At 42.2% G+C, this 19,255-nt stretch overlaps 1 protein-coding gene across 6 annotated transcripts in view; it reads right to left on the reverse strand.

Annotated features, from left to right (window-relative positions):
- Positions 1-494: 494 nt before the first annotated feature.
- Positions 495-19,255, reverse strand: part of LOC102781227 (C-terminal-binding protein 2) — an 80,026-nt gene continuing 61,265 nt past the window's right edge. For 3 of the 6 annotated variants that reach the window (XM_035904727.2, XM_087850177.1, XM_035904729.2), the window contains 8 exons: positions 14,706-14,860; positions 10,171-10,315; positions 9,308-9,514; positions 7,934-8,148; positions 5,602-5,732; positions 5,367-5,497; positions 5,150-5,273; positions 495-2,099 (listed from right to left, as the gene is read on the reverse strand). In XM_035904727.2, the coding sequence (XP_035760620.1) occupies positions 1,916-2,099; positions 5,150-5,273; positions 5,367-5,497; positions 5,602-5,732; positions 7,934-8,148; positions 9,308-9,514; positions 10,171-10,315; positions 14,706-14,860 (1,292 nt within the window). In that variant the 3' untranslated portion in view covers positions 495-1,915. Of the gene's footprint in view, positions 2,100-4,811; positions 4,890-5,149; positions 5,274-5,366; positions 5,498-5,601; positions 5,733-7,933; positions 8,149-9,307; positions 9,515-10,170; positions 10,316-14,705; positions 14,861-19,255 lie in introns of all 6 variants that reach the window. The other 3 variants (XM_006783715.3, XM_035904730.2, XM_087850178.1) reach the window with 3 other exon arrangements.

Consider the following 19,255-nt stretch of genomic DNA (forward strand, 5'->3'; position numbering starts at 1 on the left):
ATGGCTAGAACCTAAAACATAAAGTGACAAGCTGTGCAGCCAGAGGAGACTGGCAGGGATATTTGGACAATTTTTGTAGTACTTGAATGTTTTATCCCTTCACTGTTCACTGTTTGGATGAACAGTTGGTGATATAGGGAAAAGCAGTTTCAGGCAATACATCTTAACGCTGTGATGGAACTGTGACGGCAAAATTCCTTTTGAGTTACCGTGCTTCAGTCATAACAATCAAGAAAACAAAAATTTTGTTTGACAAAAACTGTAGCGTGATCACAGTGTGTCCTTTGCTCTCCCCTTCATACCTACCTGATCGTAGCAGTTGGCTGGCAATCCCTGAGAGCGCTGCTGCTGCAGTTTTCTTCCTGTTAAAGGGAGTTTTTCCTTCCCACCATTGCCAAGTGCTTCCTAATAGAAAGTCATCTGACTGTACAACAGTAAGGTCTTTACCTTACAATATAAAAAGCAAACCAAAAAACCTTCCACGGAGCCAATCGATCAATCAGAACAGTAAGTTTTATTTATTGGTTCCAGCTGCACTGTATGCTATATGTTCACCTTGTACAAGAAACAAATACAAATACTCACACTAAAAACCAAACAATCTGCGAGCAGCCGCCTCTTGCTAACGTCACGGGGCTAAAGGGAATGAACGTGGCTGCCGTTGTTCCGAGAGGGCTCGACGCCTCCGAGGGCGCCACAGCTGGCTTTCATTAGAGCAGAAAAACAAGGAGGAAGAAACTATAAGGAGGAGAGGACGCGGTTGGTCACATCAGACTACGATTATATGAACATTTAACAAGGCAATACAAATCTAACAGGAGTGAAAAGCTTGAACATCAAAAAATGTACATTTGATATATAAAAAATACCACAATGGAGAAAGACGTGGAGACGTGAGGAGCAGTAATCAAGACCTATTTTTTTCTCTTTTTCTTTTTTTAAACTTTTTTCTATTCCTTTTTGGACAGAATTGAAGGTTATTATATTGTTCCTGAGTCAGTAAGAGATTTGCTGTTTTTGTTTTTCCAAAAGCTTTCATACTTCAGAAGCTTTTTTCTTTTTCTCCAAAGGTCCTTTGGATGCAAACAGATAATATTTGGGACACCGTTCGCCACTTTAACTAAATAAAAGTACCTCAGTTCAGCAGAGTTTGGAAAAGTTACAACAGGAATACATAATTTAAGTGACGCGGTCCATGTACGATATTTAACCATGAAAGCCTGCCATTTTTATTCTTTATATTTCCTCCTTTTTGGTTTGAAAGGATGATTTTTCCACATCTACTGCCCCGCATCCCATCTCTTCACTCAGGCGGCCTCTAGCCGGCAAAGATGGAGTGCAGTTTGTTTTTCTTTTCTTGTCTGAAAACTGTAAATCTGTTCATTTTCACACACTGAAGAACAGAAACACAGTAATATAGGATAAAAAGAAGAAAGTCTAAGAAAAAAACTAAACACAGGGTATGTTTGTGCTGAAATGAGCGCGACTGAAGGAAACAGGGTCGTCCTGTTGAGCTTGAGGGGAGGGTTTCCATCCTGCACGTGGCTACTGTCAACATGTCCCATAAGTCAGGAGGAAATCTCCCTAAAATATACTAAAACAAAAAGTATTGCGTAAATCGAGAAGGGATGAAGATAAAAGATATGAAGGGAGGGGAGATTTCAGATCCGTGTGGCAGCTCATTTGTGTATTAACGTCCACTGTCCTCACTTAGTGGTTTCACAAAAAAAAAAAAAAGAAGAAGAAAAAGTGTGAAACGTTGCCCGGCAGGCAGTCTGCTGGTAGGTTCGGATGGCTGAAATCAAGCGTATAGTCGGATGGTTGAGTTGTTAGGTCGCTGGGTTTGTTTGTTTGTTTTGTTTTTTAGTTTACATCAATTTTTAGTTTCCTCCTCTTCTCAGCTACAGCAGCAGTCCTACGGCTCAGTCATGTGCTCTCTCATGGGGTCGCCGTGTTTGGAGGGCTGGTTGGGGGAGGTGGCCTGTGACGGATGGGTGCCAGGGGGCAGGGTGTGGGCGATGGGAACTCCCCCGGCAACCAACCCCTCCATAGGTCCGGGAATCCCACCGGGGGCGACGCCCACCACGCCAGGAGGAAATCTGGAGATAGATAAAGCGTGATCAGCAGATATGTTAAGGAGCTAACCTTTTAATAAGTGTTATTTTTCACATTTTACACATTTTTTTCCATAAAAAACTAATATTTGTTACTCAGGATCATTTCTATATGAAACTGCATGTTAAAAAAAAATCATGATTAAAAACGTAATGTGAAATAAGTAATGCACGATGACGCACTGAGGATGCAAATAAACCAACAGAAACTTAACAACTGATATGCAGTGAACTTACTGAGTAACATCAGCTTAAAAATGTCCAATAATGGTACAAGTGGTACAGGAGCATCATCCTGGGATTAATGTCATGGTACTTTGGGGCTATATAAATATATGCATACAAATGGTTCCAATGGCTCTACTTATTAAAGAAGCTCAAAGCTTTAACTTGACGAGGCCAAAGGCTGTTTATTTGTCGTTGGTGATCGGGATCTGAAAGGATTTGTTTGACATCATTCACTGGATTGATCGGAGCAAATGGAAAGCCCAAGGAACTGAGTGAAGATCTGAGAAAGAGAACTGTAGATTTCTACAGTTAGAGATGGAATTGTCTAGTGAAGTCATTTCCAAATAACTGCAGATTATTAAGAGCATCAACATTTATGGATCAGAACTTATTCAGTTGTGTCACCACTTTGCTGAGGCCTGGAAGAAGACCCAAATTGGTCAGGATGTTCAGGAAAAGCCCAGGAACCACCAAGGCTGAATCCCACTGGACCCAGAAGGCGTTGACCAAGAAAGAAGCTCCTGTGCAAAAAATGGCACCTTCAAGCTCGACTTAAATTTGCCGTTGCCCGCACAGGATGCAGAATGGCTCCTTAAGAAACGTTTTATGATCAGACGAGACAAAGATTGATCTTATTTGGCCACAGTGACGTGAGGAAGAAGTGAAGGTGAGGCTTTCAACATCACACTCTGAAGCTGTTTTGCTGCCAGCGGTGCTAGAACATCGAACAAACCGGATAGAATAATGACGGAGGAGGACGACCTCCAGCATTACGCTTCTGGACTGGCCTTCTGAAAACCATGTATACTTTTGTGTGTCTTAGAGAAAATCCAAAATCAATTTAAACTGGAACGTTCTTGTTTTGGTTTTTTTAAGAGTCATTAAAGATGCACAATGATTCCAACCTGGAAAAAGAAATCTTTAAAAGCCCCAAATTACCATGACATTCATGCTCATGATGAGTGCGTGTACACTTCTGACCACAACTCTAAATGATAATGTCAGGGGATCTTATCTGAACTAAAAGGGTCATTCGCCCAAACTACAAACAAACAAACAAAAACAAAAAAAACCCCACAACAACAACAAAACAGGAGAGATAGGCTGCGTTCACACTGCAGAGCCTTAGTATTCAATATGGATGTAATCAGATCCAGCTTCTTTTTTTAAAAGAAATGTGGCTAAACTTTCGTGGTGAATTGTCCAGAATGCAAAAACAACCATTTTTGAGGTGAGTGTGTGATCCACTCAGTTAAATTAATCGGTGGCGTGTGTGAGATTAAAGATTAAATTAAAGATTAAATTAGTGCTGTCAGCGTTAATCTCGCGAAAATGACGTTAACGCCATAAATGCATTAACGCGGCAAATCTCCGTTAACGAGCTAATCGCGCTAACGCGTTGACGCCATGCAGCCCCACGCACGGGGCGATCTGCGTTAACTCACTAACAGAGAGTTAACCACGTTAATGCGGTTAACGTCATTTTAATGAGATTAACACTGACAGCACTAGAATAAATATAAAACAGAATGTAAACGTAGGCATGTAACATATAGAACAACAAAACTACTGTAGCAAACAGGAACACTAAATAGCGATCTCTTAATTAAAAGATAAAAATGTGAAGGAGGTGAGGAGCATGAGGATCTCATGCCTGAGATAACAGTAACATTTAAATGTGAGTTTCTCTCTGTAGATAGAAATAGATTTCATGTAATTGCCAACTTGACCTCATTCAATCACAGACTTGTATCATACTGAGAGCAGGCTGACTACCTCTTATGGCAGGTTTTAGTGTTAGCTGTGCTCACTGGGTAGCAAACACATATGGAAATAGATCTAAATTAAACTGGAAAATATCTGATTCTGTGTTTGGTGCTGTTCTGGAAAAAAAAGAAAGAATTAGATTTGTGTCCACTTTTACCTGCAGTGTGAACCCTTTTTTATTTGATCAGAACTGGTTATAGCTCCTCCCAGAAAAAATAAATACAGCAGTTTGGGTGAAGTGATCCTTTATTATAGGGCGGGGAAATGTGGGGGAAAACGCTCACTGCAAACAAAATCACAAATAAATATTATAAATTAAGATTTTTCCGCCAAATCCCTTTCTAGATCTTTTAATCTCCCCCCAACTTCCTGCTTTCAGTCTTCCCTCGTGAACTGTAACAGTAACGGCGCCTTATTCTACTCAGTCCACATACATAACTACAGATGTACCACTTCCTTACAAAAAACAAAACAAAACATCAAACATTAGAGTGACCCTGTGTACTGCTTTCCACTACTTCAGGGAGGGGAGGGCGAGCCGGGGGAATCGATGGGATGCTGGGTAGAGTGGGTACAGTTACAGAACAGGGAGGTTAGAGTGAGAGGCAGAAAAAGGCTACAGGTTTCACAGGGATTTGGTTTTATTCATGATGTTATTCATTTGCCCTGGCCTGTTGGCCAGCAGTGATGGTATTCATTTACCTGGTTGGGAATTAGGTATATAATTTGTCCTGCATTCCCCCCGTTGCTATGGCCTGTACCATGGTTTGGTTCACTCGGCTGTGTGAGAGAAGCAGTTCAGTCTGGTTTAGACAATATAGAGACTGAGAACTTAACATGGGATTCATTAATTTGGGCCAAGTTCTACGTATAAATACGCCACAAAAACTAGGACCCAGCCTATTATGCAGAATTGTTACAAACACACATATGAATATTTAAGCTACCCCTCCCCCACGTATTAAACCTCACTACTGCAGGCGCTCAAAATGACAGGTGATCTCTGCGTTATGCTGGGCTCACATAAATCCACCTCCTACCTGTAGGCGGCACCGTTGATCTCCGGGTGAACTTGAGGCTGCTGCTGCTCCATCATTCCCCAGGGCGCCGTGGTAACAAAGAACTCTTTGTTGACGCAGTTTCGGAGGCTCTCGGGAATACGGCCTGTGTCGGGGCGAGATTGAGCTATGGTGAGCAGAGAAATGAGAAATTTGAGAGCGAGCGTGGGAATGTATGCCATCTAAGACGTGTCGGTACCGGTTATGGCTCTGCGAATTTCTGTGGCAGCGGCCTCTCTCATCTCCAGCGATGCCTGCTCGCTGTACCAGGCAGTGTGGGGTGTGCAGATCAAGTTGGGGGCATCTTTTAGAGGACCTTGGGAAAAACTGCTGAGCAGCAAAAAAAGACAGAAATGGGGAAGTTAAATACAGGAGGAAGAAAACATTATTTCTATTGAACTGAACTTATAAACAAAGGATGATGCTGAAAGCACCTGAAAGGTTCTGACTCATGGACGTCCAAGGCGGCGCCCCGTATCCTTCCTTCTTTCAGGGCCTGAGCCAAAGCCTTCTCATCCACTAGACCCCCACGTGCACAGTTGACCAAGAAAGCACCTTGACGCATCTACACACAGAGCAGCACAGCATTCAGTGTTCATCTCGATAAAAATGTCTCACTTCAACAAATAACAGCATGCGTGCTTTTGTGATGGCACACACAGAGGGCTGCTGTCACTGGCTCAATGCTGCACGGGAAGCAAAAACAAGGCTTCTGTTAATAATAAAACGGGACATGTAAATGACACAGATGCCTTCAAATTCAATTGCTTTTATGTAAGGGTTTCAGTTATTAAGGTAAAAAATCTACCTGGCTCCTATGTGAAAAAATTATTCCTGCAATCGAGTGTTTGTGATAACTGATATTGAGTCTTTCACGTTGTTGTGGAGGAATTTTGGTCCACTCTTCTTTGCAGGATTGCTTTAATTCAGCCACATTGGAGGATTTTTGAGCATCAACAGGCTTTTTAAAGTCTGATGTGTTTCATATCACTGAACTTCTGCATAACCCAAGTGTGCATGAGCTGCAGGGCTTAAATTGATAGCTGGATATTCCCCTTCAGGATTTTCTGGCAGAAGAAGGAATTCATCGTTCCACCTACTACAGCAAGTCACCCAGGTCCTGAAGCAGCAAATCAGCCCCAGACCATCACACTACCACCACCATGTTTGACTGTTGCTATGATGGTTCTTGTATTGAGTGCTTTGTTAGTTTTACGACAGATATAATGGGACTCAAACCTTCCAAAAAGGGATCATCAGGATGTTTGTTTGCAAGCATTCTTTTTGGTAAGCAGTGGCTTTCTCCTTGAAGTCTCCCATGGATGTCTTTTTTTTGCCCAGTCTCTTTCTTATCGTTGAATCATGAACTCTGAGGCACACAATGCCTGCAGTTCTTTAGATGTTGTCCTGGGTTCTCTTCAAAATTATTCTTGCAGTAATTTAGGTAGGTTGACCACGCCTGGGAAGTTTCACCACTCTTCCAAATTTTCTCCATTTGTGAATAATGACTCTCTCTGCGGTTCGCTGGAGTTCTAAAGCCCTAGAAATGGCTTTTTAACCCTTTCAGGACTGCAAGATGTGGGAGTGAATGGTGGTGGAACACGATTCTGAGTTTTTATCTTTAGAGTGTGGCCCGAGTGAGAGTTTGTGCAGACCATGGTGTGATGTGTGGGGTTTTGGGGGAGTTTTTGTTTTGGTTTTTTTTTTAGATCTTTTCGCCTAATTCACTTTGTCAGACAGATTCTATTTATGTGATTCTTGATTCAGCAGAACTGGCAGTAATCAGATCTGGGTGTGTCTAGTGAAAAGACTGGGGGTTGGGGGGGGGGAGAAATCATCACTTAAACACTGCTTTTCTGATTTACTAAGGAGAACTTTGTCTAATATTAAAATCTTTAAATGATCTGAACCATATAAATATGACAAATGTGCAAGTTGGCTGCATCCTTTTGCAGTACAGGTTAAGTCCTATAGGTGGCAGCAGTGACCAGGAAAAGACTGTAGAGGCGCTTCTTGTATTCTTAGTGCTACAGAGACAAAAACTTGACAAGACATGTGTTATACTGCTAAAAAAGAGTTTATTAAATATATAAGAAGGTCAAGTTACTGTGTTCTATTTGGGTCAGAACTATTTAATTTCATTAGGATTTAAAAAATGAAAATATATTTTCTGTCCTGTAAATGTGCTGTATATGGTTTGTGAAAAACATGCACCAGACCATACTTTGACTGCACATGCTCCTACACCCACATACTCACATATACTTTGGCAGTGTTTGGGAGACACTAGAAAGCTACAAAAGGACAGAAACAACATGGAAGAACAGCCTGATTATGTTAACACCCCCTGCCTACCACTTTACAGATGCAGATGGATCCGCATATTTGATTTGTCACAGATTTTTACGCCCCTTCCTGACACAGTCCTCCCAGAGATTTGTGCCTCCACCACCCACCACTCTAAAGATAAAAACTCAGAATCATGTTCCACCACCATCCACTCCCAAATATATAGTCAGAATTCAGAGATTGTCCAAACACCCGTGTTTTTTTGCTTGATCCTAGCACTCATTAAAAGCTCGCTTTAACAGCCTGTTATTTTAAGTTGCCAACAAAGGAGCGCTGGCAGTCTAGATAAACCCAAGGCTGGCTGACTCGGCTGCTGGTCTGGTCTGAAGCTGTCCTACCAGCCTCAAGGAGAAAGCGCTCCTGCCAAGGCGAGACAATCTCCCTTTACCTCATGTCAGAATTTCCTGGTCCCCCCACCTGTTTGATGGTGAAGTCGTTGATGAGGTGGTGGTTGTGTTCGTTCAGATTGCAGTGCAGGGAGACGCAGTCGCTCTGGTAGAGCAGGTCCTGGAGAGTATAGACTCGCTGCACGCCCAGCGAGCGCTCCAAGCCGTCCTGGAGGTAGGGATCGTAGAAGATCACGTTGAAGCCAAACGCCTTGGCCCGCATGGCCACTGCCTGGCCTGAACGACCTGAGGCGGCCACGAGAGGAGAAAGAGCATCAACTAACCTTACTTTTAATAGGTGTTAGTGAAATGTGTCGGTAACTGTTTAATGTATTGATAGGAATTCAGGTCAGACATTTAAATATTATCATTAGCTTCTGCTATACTTTGTGTTCAGTGTCTATTATATAATATCAGCCTCTGAAGGTGTCCTGAGGGGTCATGCACAGGAGGAAGCAGATCCTTTAAGCTGTGTAAGACGCACATCGTGGTGGGATCTGGGGAAGTTGTTCTATAAAATTATGCAGTGAGGCAGGGTGCACCTGCTAAAAGAAGCTAGTGTCCTTGGGGAATACACAAGCTATGAAGACGTTTGTGTACTGTTAGACAAATAGATGGTACGTGTCAAAGAAACATCCACACAAATGCTGGAACTCGAGGTTTCCCAGTCGAACACTGCCCGGAGAATCACACTGACGTTTGTTCTCATCTCGGGTCAAGGTTCATCCAACCAGCCCACCTTTCTTACAGTTTTGGTGCTCATTTGTCTACTGAATTTGCTTTGGGCAGTGGATAGAGGACGACGTTCTCCAGTTATAGAGGGATATATGTTTTTTTACTTCTCTTTCAGAGCCAACATGAAAGTTTTCAGCATTTTTGCATTTGTAACTAAATAATCATTGTTATTTACTTGACCTACAGCGCTTACCAAATGTGTTAGACCAAAACTTAATGCAAGAATTGTGCCAAAGATGCACTAACGGTACTGGTAATTACCTAAAATTATTTTGTAATGAAGCTGTAATGAATAATCTATCAGTATGTCCAAGCTCTTTAATTAAAACGATATTTTTAAACCTAAAATAGAATTGTCATTGTTATTTGTGAATATTCAAATGTATTGTTTTACATAAAAGTAGAAAAGTAGACTCATTTTTTAAATAAGATGCCAAATAACAAATAACAGGTCTAATGTTATGCAGAGAATTGGATTCAGTTTGTTTTGTGGTTAATAAATAACAATATAATTTTAAGTTTTAAACGTGGTTTTGACAGATTTCGAAAATATTTGTGTTTTTTTGACAGGTGTTCTGTATCATTGGTTTCAATGCTGTGGCTAATCATTCAATATGCACTTTTCAGCTATGCACGCTTTCTGCAATAACACCCAAAACAAGCAACTCACCAAATCCGATCAGGCCCAACGTCTCTCCTCGGATCCTGGCTGCTCCCGACGCCACCTCCCGGATCTGCTCCACGCTCTGGACCCGCGTGCCCTCCCGGAGAGCCTGGTACAGCCAGGTGTTTCGCCGGTACAGGTTAAGGATGTGACAAAGCGTCGAGTCTGCCGTTTCTTCTACGGCCGCTGAGGGAATATTACACACTGCAATGCCTGGACAAGGAGAGATAGCACTTTAGTCGACTACTGCTGTAACAATATTGCCTCACAGATTACTGTCACTGCTTTGGAGCGAGAGAGAAATCCATTTGCTAGTATTTTATTTTACGAAATAAATAGCAGGATATTTCTCCGTCTTTACGACTTACTACAGAATAAAATCCCGCTGTGTATAAAACTGAAATATGAATGATAAGAGGATCGTTCTAATTGCTAATTATGCCCACCAAAAGACTGGCAGCGTACTGAAATATAGGAGCGCAAATGACAATAATTAGGATATCACACAAATCCTGTTCTCATACCAAACATATGCCGACGGGGCCAAATGGGAATCACAGGGAGAGTTTGATATCAGTCAGAGCAGCTGTTCTGCATGTGAAATTAGCTCTGTTACATCTACTGTTTACAGTAAACTCCTGTACATATGTGTCGCGTAAGCATCGCGAGCAGAGTTTGATTTGGTCCTCCTCCGCGATGCATATTTTCCACTTGATGAATCATCCTTTATGTTTTCTCTTTGTAGTGAATGAGCTAGCCACACGAGCAGATAGGCTCCTTCATTATTGACGCCGCGCGATTACGCTCCGCGCCTGAGCCGCCCTGCTCGCAACGCTCATCTTTCGTGTGCATCTGTCCCTCAGTCTCACCGAGCTCCCCGGCAGCCTTGATGTCGATGTTGTCGTAGCCGCTGCCGATGCGAATGATGATGCGCAGCGCCTTGAACTTCTCCAAGTCCTCTCTGGTCAGGGTGATGGTGTGGTACATCATGGCCCCTACGGCCTCATTCAGCACCTGGGGGACATCAGAGAGGATAAGGCCTCATCATCATCACTGCTTATGTCCACAGCCATTATTAGTTGAACATTTTCATCTGCATTTATATTGCTACCCCAATGTCATTACTGTTCTTAATCATCCTCAACCCGGCACTGATATTCAGATGGCTCTTCTGTAACAGCCAACATGAATATGCGTGCTCTCGCTACTTCCCATCTTCCCAAAGTTTATGTCCGCTATCCTTCATCTAAATGCAAATGGATTGTTTATATGTGCACTAAAATATGAGTGATTGCCTTTGTGTTTACTGTACAATGAGTGCTTGCCAAAGCTGGTTTTTGTCACAGCACATCCATTCAAACTGTATGCAAACAAGGTTAGAATGGATGCAGGCAGGACAATAAAGTAGACTGACAGCTGCTGAGAAACCCACAAAGCATAAACAAGTAGATTCTGCAAGCCAAGGGCTGTTAAGTAACCCGTCTGAATTCACATCCTGCTAACTAAATTAACCCTAGCCGAGCCAGAACAGCGCAGCCGTGAATTTCCACAGAGCATTCACAGTGGAGCTAGCTGAAGGAAGGGCTGGGTGCTAAACTCAAGGTTAAAGCTCTCCTCGTGCATCGCTCTCATTACTCAGGTAAAGCGGGCCAGCTGGAGAAGGACAAACAGGGATACAAGCTGAGAGTACATGAAGTGGAAACTGTGAGAAAAAATATTCTTTTTTCTGTGGTATTCATGGCTGTTTAAAAAAGTGCCGCTCTGAGCTGATATATCACCTGCTCCTTCGCATTTAAACACAGCAAAGGATCGTGATTACTGCAATCCATTTCAATTTGTGTGGAGATTAAACTTGAAATATGTTTGCAGTTGTGTTTGAAAGGTGAGAAGAAGAATATTTCTGTTTTCAGTCTTTACACTAAACAAAGCCCAACATATCTCTCCTTTAGCCAAATGAAAGCGTGTGCCACTTACAGTCATGTGAAAAAGAAACGGCACCCTCTTTCTGATACATAAGGTTTTATGTGTCAGGATACACTGACAAATCAGCTGGCCCATATCAGGTCTTAAAATTAGGTAAATATGTCACACATTTCAATCAGGTCATTGCAGAACTTTGATTATTTTCTATTTCAGCCATTTCAGGGATTGTTGTCCTGTTGCATGACCCAGTTTTAGCATGATGGCCTCACAGAATCTAGAATACTTTTGTATAAGGAGTTCATGGTATACTCAAAGACTGCAAGGTGACCAGGACCCAAATCATCACCCCTCCACCACCATGCTTCATCGTTTGTACGAGTTATTTGTGCTGAAATTCAGTGTTTTGTTTTGTTTTCTTTATAATTGGCACTGTGTATTGTAGTCAAACATCTCCACTGTGAACATTGCTCCAGAAGTCTTGTGGTTTTTTAAGATGAACTTTGCAAACCTAAGCCGTGCTCCTTTAGAGACAAGGGACTTTCTCCTGGCAACCCTTCCAAACAAGTTAGTTTCTGTGTAACACGTCACGCACTGTTGCTCACACCAGGTTATATTTACCTAATTGTATGACCTACTCAAAACCAGATGACTTTTCATTCCTGTCCTAATCTGTAAAATCTTAGAACAGAGAGAGGGTGTAGTTCTTTTTTCACATGACCATAGCTTCTGAGGTGCCGGTAGGCTTATTGTTGGCTTTAAACCAACAAGCTAAGCTAAGTTAATCACCTGCAGCTGCTTCTAGCTCCGAGAGCCATTTCACTACAACAATGAAGCAAACTTCAATCAGTTATTTGACCACTTTCCTCTGCACTTTAAGCACCTTGTTATGCAATCACAGGCTTGGGGCTTCAGAGGAACGTTTTGAATTTTGGAGTTGGGGTTTGTTGAGTGTCGGAAAGGGAAAAAGGATTGCTGATTGGCAGCTAGTGTGAAGATGGAGTTGATAGAGGGATGAATGTAAAGAACAAATCAATTCACTTCGGTTTTACTTATATAGCTCCCAATCACAGCAGCAGTTGCCTCAAGATGCTTTATATGTATGGTAAAAACCCTATAACAATACAGAGAACAGAGAAAATCTAAGACACATCAAGTCAAGCACGATCAATTTTTTAAATTATACATTTACTGCTCATATATTTTAAGACTATAGCTGAACATCTTTGTTTAACGCCCTACTTTTTCTAACACTTGTCAACTGAAAGCTTAAAAATACTAAATTAACTAACATTTCTCCAACATAAAATCTTTTTCTCAATTATATCTGCAAAAGTGATCACTTTTCAATAGAATATCAGCTCCTCATGAAAACTGCAGTTACTTTTATAATGACGTCAAAGACACTTTTAAAGCGCACCACTTTGTATCTTCAGAAATCCAAAGGATCTTCTTTGTCCTTTCAAGGACGGCACTGTTCCAGGGAATACGCCAGAAGTACTTTTTAATAAATTCCTTTTAACGCGTGCTCGGCAGAAGACGAAGTGTTTTTTTGCAGGCTTGCAGTTGCACATTGAGAGCTCAAGAGCTACAGTTTAGTACGGAGTCTTTAAGCGGAGCATAACTCCAACACTGCATCTGCTCGCTTCCAGGCAGTCACAGAAAGAGACGGCAGCATGCTTGTGTTTGCACCCTAAGAGTTTGTTTATGTGCACGTGTGTGAACACTGCTTCAGCTCTTGTAGTGAGGTTGTCGGAGGGTGTGTGTGTGTGTTTGTGTGTTTAACCTCTGCTGCGCAGATACAGTCATGGGACCGTTGCCAGCATCTATACTCCCAGGTGGATCCTCTGTGTGAGAAATATATTCATAATGTCTTACTGGACACTTTTGTGTGTCGTGTGTGTGTCTGTAAGGTGAAAATAAGGTGAAATATTAACCGTTTGGTTTCTTTTTAAGCATAAATGTTTTCAACAAATTCAATCAGACCCATTTTTCATTACACATTTACAACAACTGAAATATTTTGAACACGGTAGCAAATATGGAAATATGGTAGCATTTTCTCTGAAACTGACATGGCATGATTTGGAAGGCTTCCTTTCCTCTTTGTGAGCGTGAAGACACAAACCCTCCAGCTTGGACTGTAAAATTGCTGCTCGCTGGCTCCAGTGCATAGACAGTAAAATAAGACAAATGTTTCACCCACTCTGGCTGAGAACAATTATACTGCATTTCTATTACCAGCCGCCTCCTCCTCCTCCTCCTCGTCCTTATTTAACAAAGCAGCACTTCAGCACCCAGTGGGATTAGAGTCAGTGATGAAACCATTATAGCTGAACTGGGAGAGTGGAACAAGCCAGTGGGCTGAAATATTATTAAAACATTAGAGAGGAGGAGACGGAGAGGGAGGAAAGAGATGATTCTACTGCACTCGACTGAGAGCAAATATTTCAAGAAAAACATTAAAGGTCCACGCTGTGTCAGTATCACAGTCTGTGCTCCTGCGGATACTGCCACTAGGGCTTCTACAAGTGTTACAGCGAGGAGCATCACCTTGCAAGAAAACGTCAATAATTGGTCTGACATAAATCTAATATGTAGTGCATCTTAAAACTGTTAGATGTCAAAATATGGAAATTATGAGGAGGAAGAGTCAAATCTCTAAGGAAAGAAATGGAAAATGTTGGGCTTCTTTATTCAGTTAGAACATAATAATATAAGATACATTATAATATAATAATAATAGACACAAAGGCCACTTAGGCCAAAGAGCGTACCTTGCTAATGCTGGATTTGATCCACTTTTGCCCTCAGAACTCCATTAATTCGGAATGGCACAGATTCGACAAGGTGTTGGAAAACCAAAGGTTCTTGGCTTGTTTGAGCTCTGGTTATTGTCAAGTTCAAAAGTTTGAGATGATTTGAAATTTGTGTAATGGGACTAACATGGCCAGCAACAGCAATACTCAGATACTATTGAGTACTGGTCCCAAAGTGTGCCAAGAAAGTATCCCTCACACTATTCCAACACTATGAGCAGCCTGAAACACTGATACAAGGGAGGATGGATCAATGCTTTCATCTTGTTTACAGTAAATTCCTACTATCCAAAAAGAAACTGAGACTCATCAGACCACGTGACATTTTTTCCAATCATCTACTGTCCTATTTTGTCGAGTCTGTGTGAACTACAGCCCCTGTTCCTGTTCTTAGCTTGCAGGAGTGGCACACGGTGTGGTCTTCTGCTGCTGCAGCCCATCTGCTTCGAGGCCATTCTCCTCTAACATCTGGAATCAACAAGGTTTCGCCCAAAGAACTGCAGTTCACTGGATAGTTTTTGTATCAGAGCATTTTCTGTTAACCCTAGAGCTCGCCGTGTGGAAGAATCCCAGCGGATAACCAGTTTCTGAAATAGTCAGACTGGCACTAACAACTATGCCCCGTTCAAAGTCACTTAAATCCCCTCTGAAATCTGACGGTGTACCTTTTCATGTATCTCCTGTGTGGACTGAGCGTCACAGAAAGCCACGGTGGCCAGATCTTTGAGGATGGGCATCTCCACAGTGCAGTCGCGCCCATCCAGCAGCGCCACCAGAGGGCGCGGGTGCATAGGCCCGTTCATAATCTGGGGCCGAATACCTGCAGGGAGACAGAGAGGAGAAGGAGTTAATTATTTATGTTTGGCACACACCGTCAAATGAGCGAAGGAAGAAGCAGGAAAACGCAGGGAAATCCATGTCGCAGTGGGAAGTGCTGGACCGGTGTGTGTGTGGGCTGTGATATCAGTGGCACACACACACACACACACGTGAGTGAGATCGATACACTTAAACTTGACTTTAAACCACTGTCATCATATCCCTTACCTGGCAACACTGGTCGATATCACACACTCGCACCCACACACCAGCGATATGACTACCCCCCTGGTCTCTTGCTGTTATCCACACTGTTTCCAGGCAACAGGTCCTTTCACCCTGTGAGGTCATCACCTCCATTATCCTATCACCATACAGAACCCAGCAGGCCTTCACTGTGTGAATATCTGTACCTTCTGGACTCTGACAGCACTTTATCTGCAGTAATTCAATTTAAACTTGATGCTCCTCTCCAGGAGTTTGCAGCTGGTCACTGAGACACTATACAATAGCCTGTTAGGGTAAAAAAAAATGAGTGTTCTACTTTAAACACTTTCCTGAAAATCAATGCGATGATCTCTTCTTTGGGTGATCATAAAACAGCGCAGCTTCTATTAAGAAAAACAATCTGACACCGTGGAGCCAAAGTCTGGTTAAAAGAGGGAAAAGGAGGGAAAAGAAAGAAGGAGGAGGGGGGTCCACACACCACCACCACCACTCTCTGGCTCCCTGCTGCCTGTTGTCATGGTGATTAGAGGATTTGGGCAGGATTATGAAATATTTTATTTAGTGGCATCTGCGCTGGTGGTGAGGATGTCCAAGCCTGCTCGCGCTATGTCTGTCTCTCTAACTGCTCCATAGCAAGGACAGTGTTTGTGACCTCCACAACTACACCATGTTAACATATGCACTGCAGGCAGATCAGAAGAGAGTAATGTAAAGCAAAAAAAAAAAAAAAAAGGAAGACGTGCATGCAGCAGTATTTCTGCGCCAGCAGGCTTGTTTTTTTGTTTTTTTTTATTCTGGACAGAAGACAGCCTTCTGAAATTGTATTTTCTTGTCTTTTAAGGACCTGGAAATAAATTTTCTCAGTCAGCTCGTTACTATGTTTGACACAAACCCAAACACTTCTGCAAAAGTTTAAATAGCCTGGGCATTTCTGTGCATTTTTTGGGGGGTGGGGGAGGTGGGGGGTAACACTTCCTGCAGGTGCAAAGAGTTGGGGGAGGCTCTCTATCAATGATATCGCATTTCTCTTGTTTTTTGGAATACATGGCAGCTTGGCAGCATCGCGGCTCATTGGTTAGCACTCTTGGCTCACAGCAAGAGGGTCCTAGTTTCAAAAGCAGGCAGGGCCCTTTTCTCTGGCAGCTCTGGTTTCTCTTGCAGAAATAAAACCAAACATACTTGTTTATTGCCACCGTTGTCGGGCCAGGCTGCTCTTACAAAAGAGAATTTCGAGAAAAACCAAGAGTTCAATATTTATCTGTCGAGTTGAGTGTTCCCACTTTCATCTATGACTGGTGACCAGAATAATAAGGCTGCGGATACATGCAGCAGCAAATGAGCTTCCTGCAGAGGGTGGAGACTGATAAGGAGGAGTAGACCAAGATCCTCACCCAAAGGGAACCAGCTGCAGTGGTTCAGGCATTGGATAGGGCTGCCTACTGAACATCTCCTGGGTGAGGGATTTCAGGCAGTTCCCACTAGAAGAAGACTCTGGAGCAGAAGTAGTCCACTTGGTAGACATTATGTCTCTCAGTCGGTTTGAGAAGGCCTCAGGGAAGAGCTGGAGGAAGCAGCTGGGTAGAGGGTGGGCTGGTGCTTAGTGTCCTGCCCCCAAGACCCAAGCCCGAATGAGTGGCAGAAAATGGATGGACAGATGGATGGATGGAGCTGTGTGTTTTGGCTGCTGCCATCTTGGATTTTTGAAGGGACAGATCTGAAGCATAAACTGTTTAATCATCTATTTGACTCCAACTGGGAAGATAATTACAAAAAATATTGTGAATAATAAGATGTGAAACCAGAGATTGAGACCATAAACTCACCAGGAAAGTGTTTAATGAGGTGATAAATGAAGTGAACATTAGCATCAGTTGCTCGGAAACTTTTATACACTCATATAAAGTCGCCCCCAGCTGGCCGTTAGACATTTCTACAGCAGCGTCACTTTTCAGACCGTAGGTTGTCAAGGTATGCGGTGCACATGCACACATGCAACAGGAGGAGTAACTCATGGGGAATTTAATGACTGCACACATGAGCTACTTTCAACTGCTCACAACAACATAGCATGTAGCTCGACATATTTGGTTTGGCAGAGTTTTACACTGGATACCTTTCCTGACGGAACCCCGAAGGGATTTGTGACTCTGGCTGGAATCGGACTTGCAACCTTCTGCTTGCCAAGCAAATGTGCATCTGTACACATAAAGCTACACAAAAAAATGAATAACAGCCTGTTGTTCTACATCCAACATCGAGAAATGGAAACTCTGGGTTAATTTAAAAAGGAGCTTTGCAGATTGTTGTCACCATCCCAGCTCTGGCTGTGATATTAGCTGACATACAAACACGTGCATGTATTTTTATGGGGTTATTTAATCTAATACTCTGGTTCTATCGCTCTGTTATACTCAGTGAAATGTCAAAATATGGGGCCAGGGAGTAAAACCGCAGTGAGGAAAAACTTGAGACTCTGTATCATCATATCTTTAAAATTTAACAGCTCAAGTGGATTGCCTATTTGTTGGATGGATTTGAAGACAAGACTGATTACTTTTAAAGCTCCGGATGGGCATTTAAAGGAGCAATACGCCAATCTTTCACCTCACAATTGTATGAAATCTTCTGCAACCCCGGAGGGAAACGAAAGTGTGTGACATTATTAACAGAAGGCATGAGTCACAAACTCAAGTAGCGGGGTATAAAAGAAGCGGAGTTCGCAGGGTGGCAGGGTTTAATGAAAGAGGCTGCAGAGTTGCATTATGGGAAAAGTTTTCTCCATTGAGGCCTCTGTTGCTTTGATTTTAATAACGCTTTTCAAAATCTGTTTCTTCTGAGCTCTAACTCTATGAAAGCACAGCACACAGCCCTCCCCCGTGGCTCTGTTAGTGAGCTCAAACTAGCAGATTGATTATAATCTGTTAATAGCTACTTGAAATTCACTTTATAGACTTGTTTAGATGAAATGATACTCTGTTAGTTATTACTGCCATTGTTTTGCTGGTGATTTTTTTTTTTTTTTATGTTATTGCTTTGGTTCTATGTTTTATGTTTTGCTGAATTTATGAGTTTTACAACAGATATATGAGCCACTTTATAACTCAGTTTCATAAAATACTTTGGAGATAAAGAGACAGTTTTTATTATATTCTATTATATGACAGCCATTACTAATATTATTACTGTGCAGCGCTTTGGGGATATTATTGAAGCAATATTATTTGCAAATGTGTGTGGACAGTTGTGACTATTTCAGTCTGTATGTCTGTATCTGATTTGTGAATATAAGCGAAGATCTGTCTTCAGATTAAAACTGTGTCACTTGAAATGTATGCAATCACCAATAATATGTTTTGCTGACGTGTATACAACTTTAGAAAACGGTAAATGCAGTCAAAAAGATAATTAGAAAACTCTAACTAATTAGTATTAAGAGCAAATGATAATTATTCGTTTCCAGCAAAGACACTTATGTCGTCTTTCTATAGCCAGGGTTTTTATTTTACTTCACCTGCATTCTGCTTCCCTTGTGGTGAATCTACAGCCTGTGAAAGTGGTGGAAGTGTCTAGTGATTTAACCATAGTCCTGCTGGGCTGTAAAGGTAGATAGTATATCAGATAGTAAAATTTCAAAAAAAAAAAAAAAAGTCAGGCACCAGTCGCCCAGGGCTAGAGACCAGTTGGTGACTGCCTGGCAACCACTGGTCGCCAGGGAAAAGTGAGTATTCCCCAACTTGCTGCAGGTGAAAACAACTGCTAAAACTACAGACAAGTATGCTTTGACACCAGTCAGCGACTGTCCCCCTGGTAAGTACCATTTACTAAGGAAAAATGTGTATTCACCAACTAGTTGGCAGTTGCTTGCTGTCACTAGGTGAAATTGGTGCAAAGGAGCAAACAGTGCTTCGCTGAAAATCTCTTTGTAATCGATTTAGATTTGTTCACCAGCAGACTGCAGCGGTTGTTTGCATAGAAGACACCTACCAAAGCCATCACAAGGAGATTTTTGGTGCAGCTCCCTCTTCATGACTGATTTTACACAGTGATTACCAGCAGCAACCACTCTGCCAACCAGTTCAGGGAATACATATATTCTTCCCTAGCGACCAGACATTCCCAGATAGATGCCATCTGGTCTCCAGGGTTTTGTGACTGAGGAAATTGGGGA

The sequence above is a fragment of the Neolamprologus brichardi genome, chromosome 13, assembly GCF_056152115.1.
Source record: "Neolamprologus brichardi isolate AB-2024 chromosome 13, ASM5615211v1, whole genome shotgun sequence".
Classification (NCBI taxonomy): domain Eukaryota; kingdom Metazoa; phylum Chordata; class Actinopteri; order Cichliformes; family Cichlidae; genus Neolamprologus; species Neolamprologus brichardi.